Raw genomic sequence first — 16,210 nt, 5'->3', positions numbered from 1 at the left:
TACGTTTGTACTACGCACTTGTTAATGGTACTAACGCCTACCCAACGCTAGGGTAACTACCAAAAACTGAATTGGATAAAAAGCTTGACCTTTTGTTTTTATTAATATGCTTTCCACTATAACAAAGTAGAGAAGAGTTTTAGAACGTCTAAATTGACGTCTCCACTTCTCTTATCTTAAATGGAAAGAATATTAACAGACCGAGTCATAATTACTTTATATGTATGACTAATTTGACGTTATAGATGGGAATTGCTAAAGGGACACATAATGGACCCAAAACAATACTAAATTGTCTTAAATCCACTTTTCCGTTTCGACTTCCTCATAACTTCCGTGGAAATATTTAATTCTGCACAATTTTGCAGCGCTCTCTTCATTTCAGTCAACATGCAACCTTATGCTAATCGGATTCCGAACAAATACAATCCCCTGTACCTAGCCGCAATACCATTCCAACCCTAATATTTTTCCCTCGCCGACGCCTTCATATATGACTTAGTGGCTGCAGCACCGAAATCAAAAATATCTCGTTATCTATGTGTTCCTTTTAATCGGTTTCTACAACTTAATTTGTTATAACTCCGTTCTCTTTTGTCGCAATACGAATGTAAAGCGCTTAACATGTAAGTAGGTAACCTATGATTGAACGCATATTACTTTCGCAAGTACGTTAAACCAAAACATTAAATGCAGGTGCCATATAAGGTATAAAGGACACAACATATACCACTAGTCACAACAAGCAATTTAAAACTTATAATGCGCCCACGCCTACCCAGTAGGGATTAGTGAGCTCTGAACACGCCGTTATTAATTATCTGATTTGCCGTAACGTCGTGTTGTCGACAATTAATAGTTTTTCATGTAAATTGATACGATATGTAACTATACGCAGAAATTATTATTAGCACCCTGACATCATAAACGTTACTCGAGCCTAATGATTGTTATTAGACATGTAACAACAGTTTGCTGTGGCGAGTTGACGCCAAGATGACGCACTAGCCGGGCGTCGACGATTGAATTAAATTCGCTCGCAAATGTTATGAAGGCCGATTGATAGGAACCCATTTCTTTAAAATGGAACGATGCATCCAGACAGTCGTTGAACCTTCGTATTGAATGTTCCAAACGCAACTGAAACTCGATCGCACGTGTCCCCTACTCGCGCTACACATCGAACGGTATCTAAGTTCCACATGAGGTATAATGTGTAAAAGCTAATTTCGCACTTGCTTTTCTTTGATTGGTCAATACGGTCTCGGCCCAAGTGACATGAATTCAACCAGACTCACGCGGGCCACCCTTCCATACATCAACGCTTGAATGATCACATGGGAAGTTGGACTGGTGTGCGGATACACCGTAAAATTTGTTATAATTCATGCATGTGAAGATCGCGCCAATTGGGTGCTGATGGTCGGTTGTTAACGACTCTACATTGCGTGAGCAATCACGCTTTGATTGCCATTAAGTGATTTATTACTTTTAGTTTCTTTATCTCATATTAATTATTAATGAATTGGATTTTACATTTAGTTTTGATTATAGTCATGCTTTATTAATTTATCTACTGGCCTTTGTTGAAATACATAATATCATCAACCCAACCGAAACGAGACAACTCTTTCCTTATCCTCTTTATTATTATTATTTAATTTCGTAACCTGATATTTAAAATATCTATATTATGAGGCCATCAGCTTATTAACAATTGAAATCACGAACTTATTTCAAATACAAAATGTTCCCCAGAATCACGCCATGCAAAATAAAACATTCTATAGTATAATTTGTAGCTACTGACCTAAAAATGAAGTGTTACTTCAAATAGTACTTATTGCTAGTTTTTTTTTTACAATGGAGTTGATACATTCGCCCGTGCGCAAACAACGTTCATTCCATTGTGCCACTTCACGCAGTTTCTTCTATTAAGCCAATAGGCTTTCGTTTTGTCCTCCATTTAATTGAATGCTGAATGAATGCGAACAATCTACCTTCATGAATTCACCCTCGACGTTCTCACGACTGTTTATAAATTTATACACATTTGAGTGTTTCAATAGACGTTCCAGGTAAAATTACTTTACAAACGTATTCTATATTTATAAATTTCGGTCAACTTCTCAATATTAACTACTGTAATTTCATAAAGTATCCGATTACTAATAAAACTTTGTCTCAGATTCTATTTTCAATAAAGGAAGCCCTACGACCATAGCTATAACGTCATGTTATAAGCGATATTGATTCGCTAAAATACAGTTACAAACGTCCAACCTTCAATACTCATTGAACGTAAAAGGCCGAACACTTGCAAGTCTCATTTTATCCAAAAGTACTTGCATGTGATAGTTTGATAGCGCCATCGAGTTAAACGGTGATGCTTACTAAAATATATTTATTTTGATATAAGTGAATCATGTGCGTTGTGATACCACATCACGATCCAGTCTGCTTGATTTGGTGCATATTGTTACCAAACTTATTTACAAGTGTGCATAGTATGCGACGAATTACACGTTACATAACGTCAAGCACGATCAGCGGGTGTACGGTTAATAGAACTCGTGACTTTCGATTCGAAACCCTCATAAACACATGAACGTACAAACATCAAGTAAAATTTTCCATCAAAACTTGCATGGATCTCCTATGCTAAGAGAAATTCAAGTCGCGTATAACGGAACGAATTAATTTTAGAACAGAGACGAATCAATCTGTTGAGAGATGACAAAAGATAGTACAATTCCGTCCGATAGATACAAATGCATTTGCCCTTTCTGTAACATTGTGTGCGGTCTGCATTTTCACTATTAAAACGGTACCCTGCCTACGTCAAGTCATGGTCAAGACCGTAATCCGCGTGGGCGTGGTAACTGCTCCGCGGTGCTCCCAATCATTATCAATTAATCATTTCACAACAGCCGCGCAACCGGAAGTGCACTCAATGGCTTATTTTATTTTTATTATAAAGGTTATTTCGCGTGATGAACTCATTGCGAGACCTTAAATAATATATTACCTGCAAGGTTAGGAAGGATTAAGGTAAAACGGGTTGGATTTTCGGATTTTCCTTTAAAAAATATATATAAACAAAATTATATTCCGGTTTCATATTTATGTTATATTGATAACCTTGAGTTACTTACTCCCCGTGCGATTTAAAATTATATATATTTTGAAACGAAATTTCTACTTTTTTTATCATTTCCGTAATGACAATATTTTTGCATAGAACAAAACGCACGACGGGAGTCAATATTTCTAAATGCTCGACACCTTCTCTAATACAAATAGAGATTATTATTGAACAAATATAATATGCATTATCATGTTTACATGGAAACTGTTTTGAAATAAGTGTAATTAGCAGCTATTTGTTCTCGCCGCGGTGACGCCAATGATTTTTCACTAAACTACATATTAATTATCCACGTCGATCATCCGTGAAGCCGCCAGCCTCACACTCCATTGTTACCGCGTGTGTATCATTACGTATTTATAACATTATAATAAATTAACGCTCATTAATATGCCGATGTCGCTATCGTTACGAATTATTTTACATAACTAAACATGAGCTTCGACGAATGATCAATCAAGACCTAATCAAGGCTCATTGACAAAATACGATTCTAATCACAGTGAACATATTCTGTTGTCGTACATTGACCCGATAATGATTTAATTATATCGGAATTAAGTAATCGGTTTATTGTTGAATTTGGTCCGAACGCCACATGCACCAACGTCAGAATTTTTCGTAGTTAGATAAACGTTAGTGATAATATGATTGTCGAATGTGAACAAAAAGCTGAAGCAACACAAGTGCGAACACAAAAGGGTGCACGCGCACGTGCGGCACATTAAAGAAAAAGGCTTTACGGTCGACCGACGCGACGCCAACGAGTCACTTACGTTTCATTCTGTCGAACGATATTACGCCTGTGGCTCGGCTTTCGTTGGTATCTGCTAGATTTCTTTGCTGTATCTACTGTTGTCTACAAACGGGCAGGCCGTAGGACAAGTGGGTAATCACCTAAGGCAGTCCATTCAACTGCACAGCTCTTTCAGAGTGTTCGACGGAGCATGCTACGGATTGTGGTCATAAGCAAAGCTTTAAAGCATAGTATATCGGTCCTGCTAGAGTAGGTATTTTACTTCTCAATCTATAAAATCCTAAAGTTTTAAAAATAAAATAATAGTTACAAACTTTTTAACAATAACAATGTTTTTTTTTTTACTTGAATAAAACAGATATGCAGGTACATCAGAGCTGCATCCCTTTACTCGCTACACCGCATGAAATATTGGAAACCTTTTTCCGTTTGTACAAACTGAGGAAACTTCGTTTACGACTCGAATGATTTCCTTTTGCTGTGCAATGTTATGTTACAATATGAAGAATTTCTTTGTACGTTTAAAATAGGTTTCAAAAGCTATTTAGAATTCATTTTGGATGAATATCTACAATTTATAATCCAAAAGTTTAGTTAAATAATTCCAAAATTAAGATTAAATATTTGAACCTAGGGTCTTCTTCTCTCATAATACAAAATAAGAAGTATGTAATAAGATATTTATTATATTGACCAATGGAGTCGCACAAAAAATGTAACTTTAATAGTCATGGCCACATAATATTAGCCTATGCGAATACTGATCAGAATTACTTTAACAATAGATCAACATGTTCTGCGAAAGTAGTGATGATGAAGACATAAAATACATTAAATTTTTGGCAGGTGTTGTATATCTTATGACGTATATTGCGGATCTTCATAAATTCTGATTATATGATAATGCACATAGCACAGATGGCTAAACGTCGGTGTAAACATTCGGAACCAGTTAATTTTAGCACGCTTACTAGATGTTTACGTTCGCCTATCACGCCGTGTCCTTGTCCGGGAACTGAATAGGCTTGACCTCTCCATAGAGTATATTTTTATTTATAATTTTTATAAAACGGAAGAAATCATGGAAATCTGGTGAAAAATATACAAGTTATATGCTATTCAAATTAGATAGTAGAGGTGAGTGAAAAAACAGAAAAGGGACAAAATACTTGCATGTGACGTAATCGGGAACTACGAGGCGTGCGAAAGAAAGAGATGGAGCGATATCCCCACTTCACTTCCACTTCCGGCATGTAGCAATATTTGAAATATGAATTACTGCCTCATTTCTTATCGAATTTTAATGCTCTTTTTACAAAAGGACTTCTTTTTAGTACTAATTGCTTTTACATATTAAAAAATACACAAAATTAAACATAGTCTAATACCCTATTCTTAGGACTTTAATACAAGTCATGATCATTGATTTGTACTACAACAATAGTGATGTAATCGTAATCGTAATGCATGTAGGCTCTTGAACTGATTAGATTAAATAACATTGTATTACTTCAGGTACTCGAGTACATGTTTGTGTTTATTATGGTTTTTAATCTTTAATTACCAGTATCTAGGAAAAAATATATCGCAGAATGTGTAACGTAACAACGTCACCCTACCGGAAATTTTCAACGTATGTAAAATAATTTTAAATATTTAATATAAAATAAGGATATAAAAATAAATAAAAAGTAATACAAAAAGTAAAACCGACTCCAAAAACCCCAAGCAATCCAAAAAATAGTTCAACTTTACACACACAACTATTGTATAATATACCTAAATAATATTATATTGATTCTGTAGCCTTTATCAAATCGGTTTGTGTTTATAGCACAAATATTTACGGTCCAAGTCGACGGCGGCTTGGATTTTCAGGCAGAAACCACAATGGGTGCCGTGCCATTACTAATTCATACTAACTTGATTCTTGTTACGTTAACTTCTTGGAAACGATACTCCAAGATTTACTAATAACGTATACAATTGTAACATTACGCCATTCTTCCATTAATTTCTTATGTTCATTGTATAATTGTGAAGAATAATATCAGTTAAAAAAATGTTTAATTATTCAATTAGGTGAAGAAATTCCAAACTCCAATAAGAACTTTTTTTTTCTTCACCGGAATAGATTAAAAAGTGTTTATTTTATTTTATATAAAGAAAAATAAAACAAATTAAATTGAACGTGTGCAGGTGATTTGATTTTTTTATTTATGTTGAGCTATTTTTGTAGTTATATGTACAGTGTTTGTGTTCAATCGAAATTATAAAGAAGACACACTACGCGAATGCGCAATTGAATGTTACACGAATTTTGGTAATAAACAAATCATTCAAATGCATTTCTGGCAATGAATCACGAATTAAATCGAATTTGTTTTCAAATTTATTTCAAATGTGCACAGTATCTGGAGGCCTTTATTATATAACGTAGATTCATCATCTATTTCTGATTTGTACAGCATTATTCAACTTCCATTACATAATGTCATGTAAATAGGATAATATTTAACATAGTGACATAAACATACATCATTATACTATCGAGTATGTAACCTAATTATTTTTGGAACTCAATTTTTACTTTTCACGTTAATAATACTACTATAAAATCTCAGATACATAGATCTAAGAATGGGACGTGGACATCAATCCTAATAGATGTTACTGTGACGTTCATTGTTTCCAATAAGTCATAATTTCCCGCGCGTAAAATCAAGTTCGGCGCGAAACGTAATAAACAACTGAAGGTGAAATACACACTGCCGTAGTCTGCGGCCTGGTGTAGGGTTGCCTGGTTTAAGGGGATAACTAAACAGACAAATTAACTCATAACAATAAACTAACAAAGTACATTTTAGCAGACCCTCGACACTTAGGTACCAGACTGGTCGTTTAAAGTTTAATTTAAACAATGTTGTTGTTTAAAAAATTTCATTTCTTATTTTTTGAAACATTATATATAGGGCTAAGTGCAAACCACAATAAATTATTAACTTTGTTACATAAACATAAAATAATGTTTCGGCCTGATGTGCTATAAGATATAACGATGGAATTTAGACACAACACAATGTACATATTTGAAATAAATATAAGTATCACAATTTGATCCAAATCGAACCTGCGACCTCGTTTCAAAGCTCGCTTATCGGCCGCTGCGTCAGAGCAGCTAGCTGTCAATGATAGCTCATAGCACGGAACAGGGCAGTCTCTGTGCCCTGACTTGAGTCACGTTCCGATCTGTGAATTGGTGTAAATGGCTCATTCATTACTCATTATTCAATAAGACTTCGTCGTCAGTCGTCACCCTCGGAGGATAATGCACTGTTGCCATAGTTCCAGTGTTGTGTATCGTTTAACGTCTGTCGCACGATGTCTGTGAGCATGTTTGTTTGTTTTGGTTAGACAAAAACTAAAAACCGGGTGAGTGCTTCGGAATTGAAAAATTTACAACCATTGCAAGATGTCAAAACCCGAAAGGAAACTTTCCTAGATTTTTTAAAAATTAATTTTGCTCTAAATACTGCAGTGAAATGATAAGTTCTTTCGACCTATTTCGAAACTGCGGGCTTTTCAAATTACACGACTCCGACATAGGCTTGTAAATGACTGACAAGGGCCGACACTCGGCGTAGACGGTGATGTGACGAAATCTTCAATCATTTGACGTTGCAAATAAATAGTTAATCACTCACAGCTTGTGGAATCTTCGGTTGGTGCAGCAGTGAGAGCGTTTGATGTATGAAATGAACGCAATCTCACATCGTTCGGACCATCAAAGAATGTCAATTGGTTGTCAGTCACTGCGTGTGATATAACATGATGTGTTGGAAATCCTGCCAGTGCACGTGTCCGTCGCCCCGTATGTAGCCGAAAAATATTGCAAAATGGAAAATATTTTTATGGAACGTGAGTTTATATTGCAATAACATTGATTTATCTGCTATGTGCGTATAAACTATAAACATCGAATGTTATACTAGAGGGTGATCCAGTGAACAATCTATATTTTTACGCGATAGCGTAAGTGACCCAATAGACTGAGGGTTAGTCACCAGCCTAGCAGAATCATTTTAGCCATGCATTTCAAATTCAGTCTTTTGCGACTGCTTGAATAATCGGTTGGTCGGAGACTTATCTGGATAAACGCGTAAACAAGGAGAGTCAAAGGCAATGTAGCTGAAAATATTTGCTGTCCTAACCAGCAGGATTAAGTACACAGGAATATGCAGTAAACGTAAATTTGGCTAATACGTTATAGTCAACTTTAGAGCATTTACTTGTAACAGAACTTTGACATGTCGTTTCTCGAACAAAACATGGCATTAAAACATGTTTTGCTACTATACACTTCGGTAACTATTCGTATTTGTGTAACAGTTCCGACATTGTAACGAAAAGTTAGTATAAAACAGAATGGAATGTTACAAGTTAAGGCTTACGCCCCTCGCCCCTCGAGCTTCCCGCCGAGTATTCTCACTAACGTTATATTATCATATATGTATAATACATTAAGCGGCGATAGCCTAGCTGGGTGTGGAACGGACTGCCAAGACCAATGTCCGCAGGTTCAAATCCCAAGGGCACACACCTCTGACTATTCTAAAAAATCATGTGTGTATTCTTTGTGAATTTATCGTTCGCTTTAACGGTGAAGGAAAACATTGTGAGGAAACCTGCACATCTGAGAAGTTCTCTATAAGAATTTCGAAGGTGTGTGAAGTCTACCAATCCGCACTAGGCCAGCGTGGTGGACTAAGGCCTAATCCCTCTCAGTAGTAGAGGAGGCCCGTGCTCAGCAGTGGGCAAGTATATAATACAGGGCTGGTATTATTATAATACATTACATAAATATGGATTGTAGAAATATTAAGAACTGAACTTGAACTTTTACATTTTAGGAATTATTTGTCTTATAATAAAATGCGGTATTGAGTATTAATCAATATGAAAAGTAAGAGTATAAAGTAATTATAATACTTAATTAGTATACTCTTATTTACTTCCATAACATGTGTTTTTTTAAAATACATTCCAAGAAATGACATACTCATTACCTATACAATCTATTGTATTTATTTTAAACATTGTCTCAAAACAGCTGTATCTTCTCGTGAAGTTGCAACTCAATCGAGTGACGTTTTGTTCTCTTTTTATAAACTATCTGACCCGTCGGCATACATATGGAAGGATATAATAACTCAACCGAACGCAAACGGATTGTATCCTGCCATCGACTATACAGCGTAATCCTGCATACGCGACGCGTAAGCCACGTGCCCTTGCGCATCGTATGTGACATGTTTTATTTTATACTTGTATTTACGCTTCCTGACACCGTATACAGATTAATATATCTCAGTATTGATGTGCCAATATGATTAATTTATTTTCGGTAGGTTTATTGATGTTGTGCGTGTCAGCAATTCAACACCTCGTTGTATAATTATTTATTGGTATTTCCTGTATAAATAAATTTGTGCTGAAAGTCCATGCGTCACTTTTAATTAGAATAGTTTTTGCGAGCGAATCGTCCATATTAATGTACGTTTCCGCGTTAAAAAGCACCCAGGGTTAAGCTTCCTCTTATGGAAGAAAAAAATATGATCGGTCCAGTAGTGCCAGATCGTTGTAATATAAAACAAATTCTTCAGCTTTTCGTATAAATATTATTTTAGAAAGGCAAAGGAACTGTATATTACAAACCTATCGTGTCTATCTAAAAATGGGAGTCCGATTAGGGGCATCGTAAAATTTATAGTATCTGTCTTTGGACACGACCCTCTTTACGAGAATGGGTGTGGGATACCGTCCGTCCGATACACTTAGCACAAGTTTAAACCGCTCCCGCCGCCCGTCGCATACACGCACACGCCGACGTTATAGAAAACGTTTCGCGAACTTACTTTAATTGCGAGTTGATGTACTACATAAACTGGATGTGGAGGAAAGTACTAAAAGCGCGTATTTAAAAGTGGGCGTCGCTCGCCTGCGACGGCTTCTCAATCGCGACATGATTGCTGCAGCCCAGTGGAGAAGGGTGCATACAACACGATTCCTGTCGGCTTACCTTTGTACGTTCGTCAAATTCTAATAGACACTTTGAATCATTAATTACTATACAACGTTTTAGGTGATGACTTTCCATTTACACTTTTCGGTCTTCGCCTCAAGTGCAGTCGGCATTTACTGCAAACATTTGCGATACGCAACTCTTATGCAATGCTTGAATGCACGTTTCTCATCGTCGTCTACAGTTGCATGTCATTACACTGTGGCAGTCAGCTGTCAAATTAATGTCTTAACGTCAGCGTTTTTTTTTTTTTTGTTACTGACTATATTGGTTGCAACCGAATTTTTCGTTTGAATGACAGTAGTTCAGTTTTGAACAAAAGTTAATCTGGATGAGCAAGTATACAATTAAATAAAAGTAATATCTCTCCACTATGTAATCCTAAAAAATATATTTTTTTCACTGGTTTAAGGATCGATAATTCCTCATGCACGCCATATTTCTTCTATAAGTGAGAGTGTTTAAGGGGCGGTGAAATGCACTTATCACGAGATGACCCATTATCAGGTATATAGTATTTTCTTCTGCTTTAAAAATCGATGGAGTAATAACTTACTGAAAAAATATCAAACCACTCCCACAATAATCGGCGATGTGTGAACAGCCTAACAATTAGCTTTACTATCGTTAGGTCGTTTTTGTTGAGATTTGTTACCGGACAAAAACATTACCTCTGTTTGTTTTCATTATTGAGAAGAAACGCGATGTTTATAAAACATTAGCATTTGAAGTTTTAAAATCATACACATAAACCCAATAGATATATTGTTATTCTTTGATATAACGGCGTTTTCTACAAAACCATTCCTTTCAACTAAAAATAATGATCATAATCATTTGTTTCATGCCGCACGTACGGAATTTATTCAACATCATTCACGGTTATTTACATTTTTGTTAAAAAATAACTTTTGAATTCCTTACAATATTGAGTTTCACAATGGTAAAGTTCAAATAAGACCGACCGCTTGCGGAAAATTAAAGAAGCCGTCGAGGCAAAAATTAAATAGGAAAAGCAGCATCTATTCCGGAGCGTAGGTTGTATTTACGGCGACATCAAGGGTCTTCATTAAAGTGAAAATACACTTGGTAGTAGGTGAGTGTGTAGGCTAGAAGCGTGTAATTCATATTTCCGCTCCATCCTCCGTCCTTCTGTGGGAGTTTGATCGAATTTATCTGTAAGCTCGATCCATTAGCGGTCCCTCGTGTGATAACGGCGAGTCGCGGGCGGAGCGGCGGGCGCGGCGGACACTCCGCACTCGGCCGCACTCAGCCGCACTCAGCCACCGCACCGATACTATACTACATGCTGCCACAACTGGCGACTGATCGTTCTCCACACACCCTTCGGCAGTGTTTAATTGTCGCGGTAACCGATCGTCAGAAGGTCGTGCTCGCCGAGTGATTGTTGCAATACCTACGAAACGAAATTGTTTTTAAAAACTGGTCGTGATTAATGCGTTACGCCTCAGTGATTCATTGACACCGGCTCGAGGATGTAGTGAATAGTGATGCGGTGCGCCAATTATCCGTGAAGTTGTGTCAATACGCACATTGTTTGTTCCAGTGACATGAGTGCCGTGTGTGAATTATAAATATTTGCCGTGGATGCGGGCACGTGTCGTCCGTGGCTATCGACTCGAATAACAATTACAAGGGTCCGTGTAACTGGCGAAAGTCCGTTTTGGTGTAAAAACACGTCCAGTGTTATCTAACATGTATGTGTACTCTGTACAATGTAACACGCTCTCGTGTGCTGTTTTGTTTAGTGAAATTTTATTAAACAGAGTTACTAAGTATATCGTTGATACGCCAAAACATTATTAACCGTTAACCTCGAGATGTTTACTACTTGTTGAGCGTGTTTATCTGTGAAATTAATGTAACAACCGCATATTATAATATAGTGTACATTTTGTGGCCAATCGGAATATATGTGTGCTAAAAACCTTGTCGGTTCGTGTTTCCTCCTCCGAGTTATAAGTCACGTAGCACTGTAAACATATCATACGCATTCGTTTAAACATAATATTATAAAGTATCTCATAATGTGAAAAAGTTTTTTTAACACTAAAATTTACAATTGCTGTGAAAGTTATCTCCGTGAAGTTAACTGCGATATTTTTTGCGATTTTATTTATAACTATACTTACTTAATATTGTCTTTACAATTGGCATAACAACCTTTCGGGCAGGGAGTCAAAAATTCGAAATAACTGAATGAGCATGTTGAATTACAGGTCGAGGCGGGAGACGTTTTGCTCAAGGTTAATGGGACTGATGTAAACCGGTTTACTACCAGAGAAGGTAAGGAATTTGCCATTTATCACGCACATGCCACTTATCTAGTGAACGTTCTTAACATGTAGATAACCGGGCATAGTTTAATTGAATATGTTAAGTACTACATGTCGCAATTAAATGGAACATCAGTCGTGCTGCGACTCCGGAGCGAGCGAGGGCCGCGCGACAACGGCGCGGAGCCGCGGCGGACGATGCGTCACGTCACACAAACTCGTCGAACGCATTACGTTCACGCACGGACACTAGTTTCGATCAGTTATTAAAAATAAAACGTCTAGTCCGACCGTTATCTTTGAACTTATTAACACTAATTCAATGATCGCGTTATGGCCCGCTCGTGGCCGGCAGTCGACACGCAACCTCGCCATTCGCATTTCACACTTATTGTGTATAATGTTGATGTACATCAACGTCTAGCCGCCTGGTAGCTTTTCCCGGTGCGAAGTGGGCACTCAAAACAGAAACAAGCTATTTAGTTATGCGATGGAGAAATTGATTTCCACCGACAACGGGCAATCAGCATGTTATCGGTACACGAATCTACAAATAACTCACCATTGTTCGGCACCCGTATTGTTTATTCTAATCAGTGTCCTTTGTTTTACTCAGAAATGTGCAACAATTTGGTCCGTTAAAAGTATTTTCTAATTTGTTGCAGTTTTAAAATGCTTGCGACTGTCATCCGATCCCGTCACTTTAAGACTGAGAAAGGGTGAGTCTTATTTTAAACTGTAGCTTGGACCGAATGGGTTACGTTTGTCTACTAAAGTATAGTGACAATAAGTGAGTTTCGAGATGGTGTCGTGTGTTGCGGCAGCTGCAAGTGATAAAATTCGTTTATTCCCGAGCGGTTTGGTCGAGTTTGCTAAGTAAGCCGCCACAAATAAGAGTTGCGATACGCGATGTAATTTTATAGGTGACTCTCGGGATCCGGACCGGGATAGAGCTCGTACACTCCGGCTTTGTCTCCATTATTAGAGTAATATCGCCCGAGTTTCATATCGATCTTTTTCCCGAGTTATTTGTACGGAGTAGCATGAAATAAGTTTTGAGTAAGAATTGGTAATATTGCAGACCCGCAGATCAAGGCGAGCGTGAGACGGTACCTGTCGGCGGCGGCGGAGCGGCGGTCTAGCGGCGGCGGCGCCGGCGTACGCACCAACCACGACAAGTGAGCTCTGCACACGCCGTTGTTTACATTCATGTAACAAGCCAGCCCAGTGCACGCCACTGTGGTTGCACACGATCATGTTCATTCAAGTAGAGCTGTTACAAAACGCCATGTCACGAATTAAACAAGTGAGTCAGTCATAGACCTTGATTCATCTGTTATCGGTTGCTAATGTTCGCAATAACTTAAGGCTGTGTTTTCTGCACCCTTGTATTAAATGCCTATCACATGAAATAGATTAACACAATGTCACATCGTCTACACTACTACATTTTCTAGACCTAACCGATGGAATGCACTTCACCGAAAGTTGAGTAGGTAAATGTGTAATCTATTGTAATTCTTTGTTGCCTAATAACCTGATGTCGATTTTTTCCAATTTTCCTTGTATAAGATTAATATAGGGACATTCGTTATCATTCTTAAAAGTGAGAACTCTACTCCCATGATGATAGCATCATTATAATCAGCTATTTCCAGCCATTGCAGGGCGCAGGACCTCTTATTCGTCGACTTATTTCTATTTAATTCTTTCTGCGGCTAGGCGGTCCAATCGCAAATTATAACAAAATATCAAACTGTTATCGGACTATATACACTACTGAACAATAGGTATTGGATAAACTGCGGGAACATTGTGAAAGCATTTCATGTTTGCGCAGAAAACTGAACGAACTTATATATTCTATTAGTGTTCGCGCTACGGTCCCCGCGGGGTTTGTGTTGACCCCACAATATTTGGTATACGGCGAGCCCCCAGAACAGTCTCGACAGCTGATTTTATATCAAGATAAGCGATTAGTGGAAGCATGTGTCGCGGCCGCGTGGAGGGAGCGTCCCCCTCTGTTATTAACGTGTTGCTTTCGTCGGTGCTCGGTACGTTTCATGGCGTGTGACGTCATCGTTTCATTAGTCACGTGTTTGTTTGGCCATATGTTTTCCGCCGCAGTGTCGTTACAGCTGATCGGTGTTGAGAGTTCAACAATACTCGGAGCATGCATAATGATTAATTTACACAAATGCGATTACAGTCGTTTCACACTTAACTAATTAAACCAGTTTGGAAAAGAGAATTTAGTTATTTTATTTATTAGCTGTTGTTTTCGGCTCCAATTCTGTAGAAATGCTTTTCTGTCACTCTTCCGGTATAAAAAGCCTCTTTGATATCCAAGACTTTGTTACCATAGCATCGAATTCAATCAGAGTTTATATTCTATCTTCTAAAAAACATCTGAATATTGAAACATGTTTATAAACTACCATTTTTAGTACTTACCAATGCATTACTTGGACTGTCGTCAACTGTCAAGCGCCTGCTGGCAGCTCTTAAGGGCGACTTTGATGAGCATGAAATAAAGTCAATGGTGTAATTTGTGTTCCCATCTTATCCTTCCGTTTATTCCGTCCATTGCATTCGAATCGACTACGCGAATTGAGCGGGTTATCTGGAATTTTTGTTTTTGACTGGGTAGATACATCTACTCGAAAACATAGTTGTTAAATTTGACCCATAGTTTTTTTTTAGTTCAGATATACGTTCGCATTTGAAAGTCTACGGAGCAACATGGATGTAGGTACTACTTATATGTCTGATATTAAACATACAATTAAAAGGATGTTTATGATCGGCAAGTTAATACATGACAAAATACAACAGTTCCTGTGATAAGATTTGGATGGAAATCCCAATAAAAAAGGTTTCTGTTGCTATCAGTTTACGCCCCACTGTGGAAGAAATTTTATTTGATACAATACACAATGTGAACACATGACGTTTAAAAAAAGTCAAGTATATTTAATTTTATAGTATTATTTATTTAAAATGTAAACAAAAGTTTTAGCTAGCATTTACTCGCGGCTCTGCCCGCGTAAATAAGATTTTCTTGGATAAAATGCCGCTTTAAATTTTCCCGCGATAAAATGCAGCTTATATTAATATTAAGACCTTTAGCCATAGATCGGTGAAAATTGTTTTCAATTCCGTGGAGTAGTTTTTGCGTGATGCGTGTACAAATATACAGACAGACAAATATCCTTAGAACAGTTGTTATGGCTTCTGTTGCTCTAATAGACCCCATATTAGTTTTTCTTCAATATCTATATTGTAAACACATATACCGGTTACAGTTTTATTATATGAAATAAAGATTTCACACGTAGCCTGTTGTTATTTGACGTACTTAGATCGAGTTCCCCACCGTCGAGCAACTCGAACGGCACTTCGTCCAGCAACTCGTCGAGCAACGGGTCGGCGGTGCAGTCGGGCGACAGCTGCGAGGCGCTGCTCGCGGACGAGCGCGCGCGCCGCCCGCGCGTCTCGCAGCCCAAGTTCGAGGCGTACATGATGACCGGCGACCTCATGCTCAACCTGTCCCGCGTCGAGCACCCGCACCACAACCACCATGCGCCCACGCACCGTACACATTACCATAGGTAACAATACTTCAATTAACCGTTTTAAATTGTTAGAATACACGTGTGATAGTAGAATTACTTTTTTAATTAATATTATATTGCTCTGGATGATAAAAATATTAGACTAATCAAATAACAGAAGAACATATTTGTTTATTTCCAGACAGCTCAAGGTTCATAGAATGTTCGTATACAATTTACTTTTAGACTATATGTGTATCTTTTTTTAAATTTATCCACTCACATAGAAATTGGCAAAAAAACAGCTTCAATCTCTGTATAAAAACATCAGAAAGCTGTTAACGTTGCTTTGTCACTGCTTTCAAATTCTTA

General features: G+C 37.5%; 1 protein-coding gene across 7 annotated transcripts in view; it reads left to right on the top strand.

Annotated features, from left to right (window-relative positions):
* The window catches only part of LOC115448202 (PH and SEC7 domain-containing protein), a 29,036-nt gene that overhangs the window by 2,821 nt on the left and 10,005 nt on the right, over positions 1-16,210 (top strand). The window contains exons 1-5 of one of the 7 annotated variants that reach the window (XM_037440624.1): positions 11,226-11,645; positions 12,228-12,294; positions 12,950-13,003; positions 13,366-13,462; positions 15,647-15,895. In XM_037440624.1, coding sequence (XP_037296521.1) covers positions 15,804-15,895 — 92 coding nt within the window. In that variant the 5' untranslated portion in view covers positions 11,226-11,645; positions 12,228-12,294; positions 12,950-13,003; positions 13,366-13,462; positions 15,647-15,803. The other 6 variants (XM_037440623.1, XM_037440625.1, XM_037440621.1 and 3 more) reach the window with 6 other exon arrangements.

Source organism: Manduca sexta, chromosome 20 (genome assembly GCF_014839805.1).
Source record: "Manduca sexta isolate Smith_Timp_Sample1 chromosome 20, JHU_Msex_v1.0, whole genome shotgun sequence".
NCBI classification, from domain to species: Eukaryota; Metazoa; Arthropoda; class Insecta; order Lepidoptera; family Sphingidae; genus Manduca; species Manduca sexta.
The sequence above is the reverse complement of the archived record's forward strand: the minus strand, read 5'-3'. Positions and strand labels throughout refer to the sequence as shown.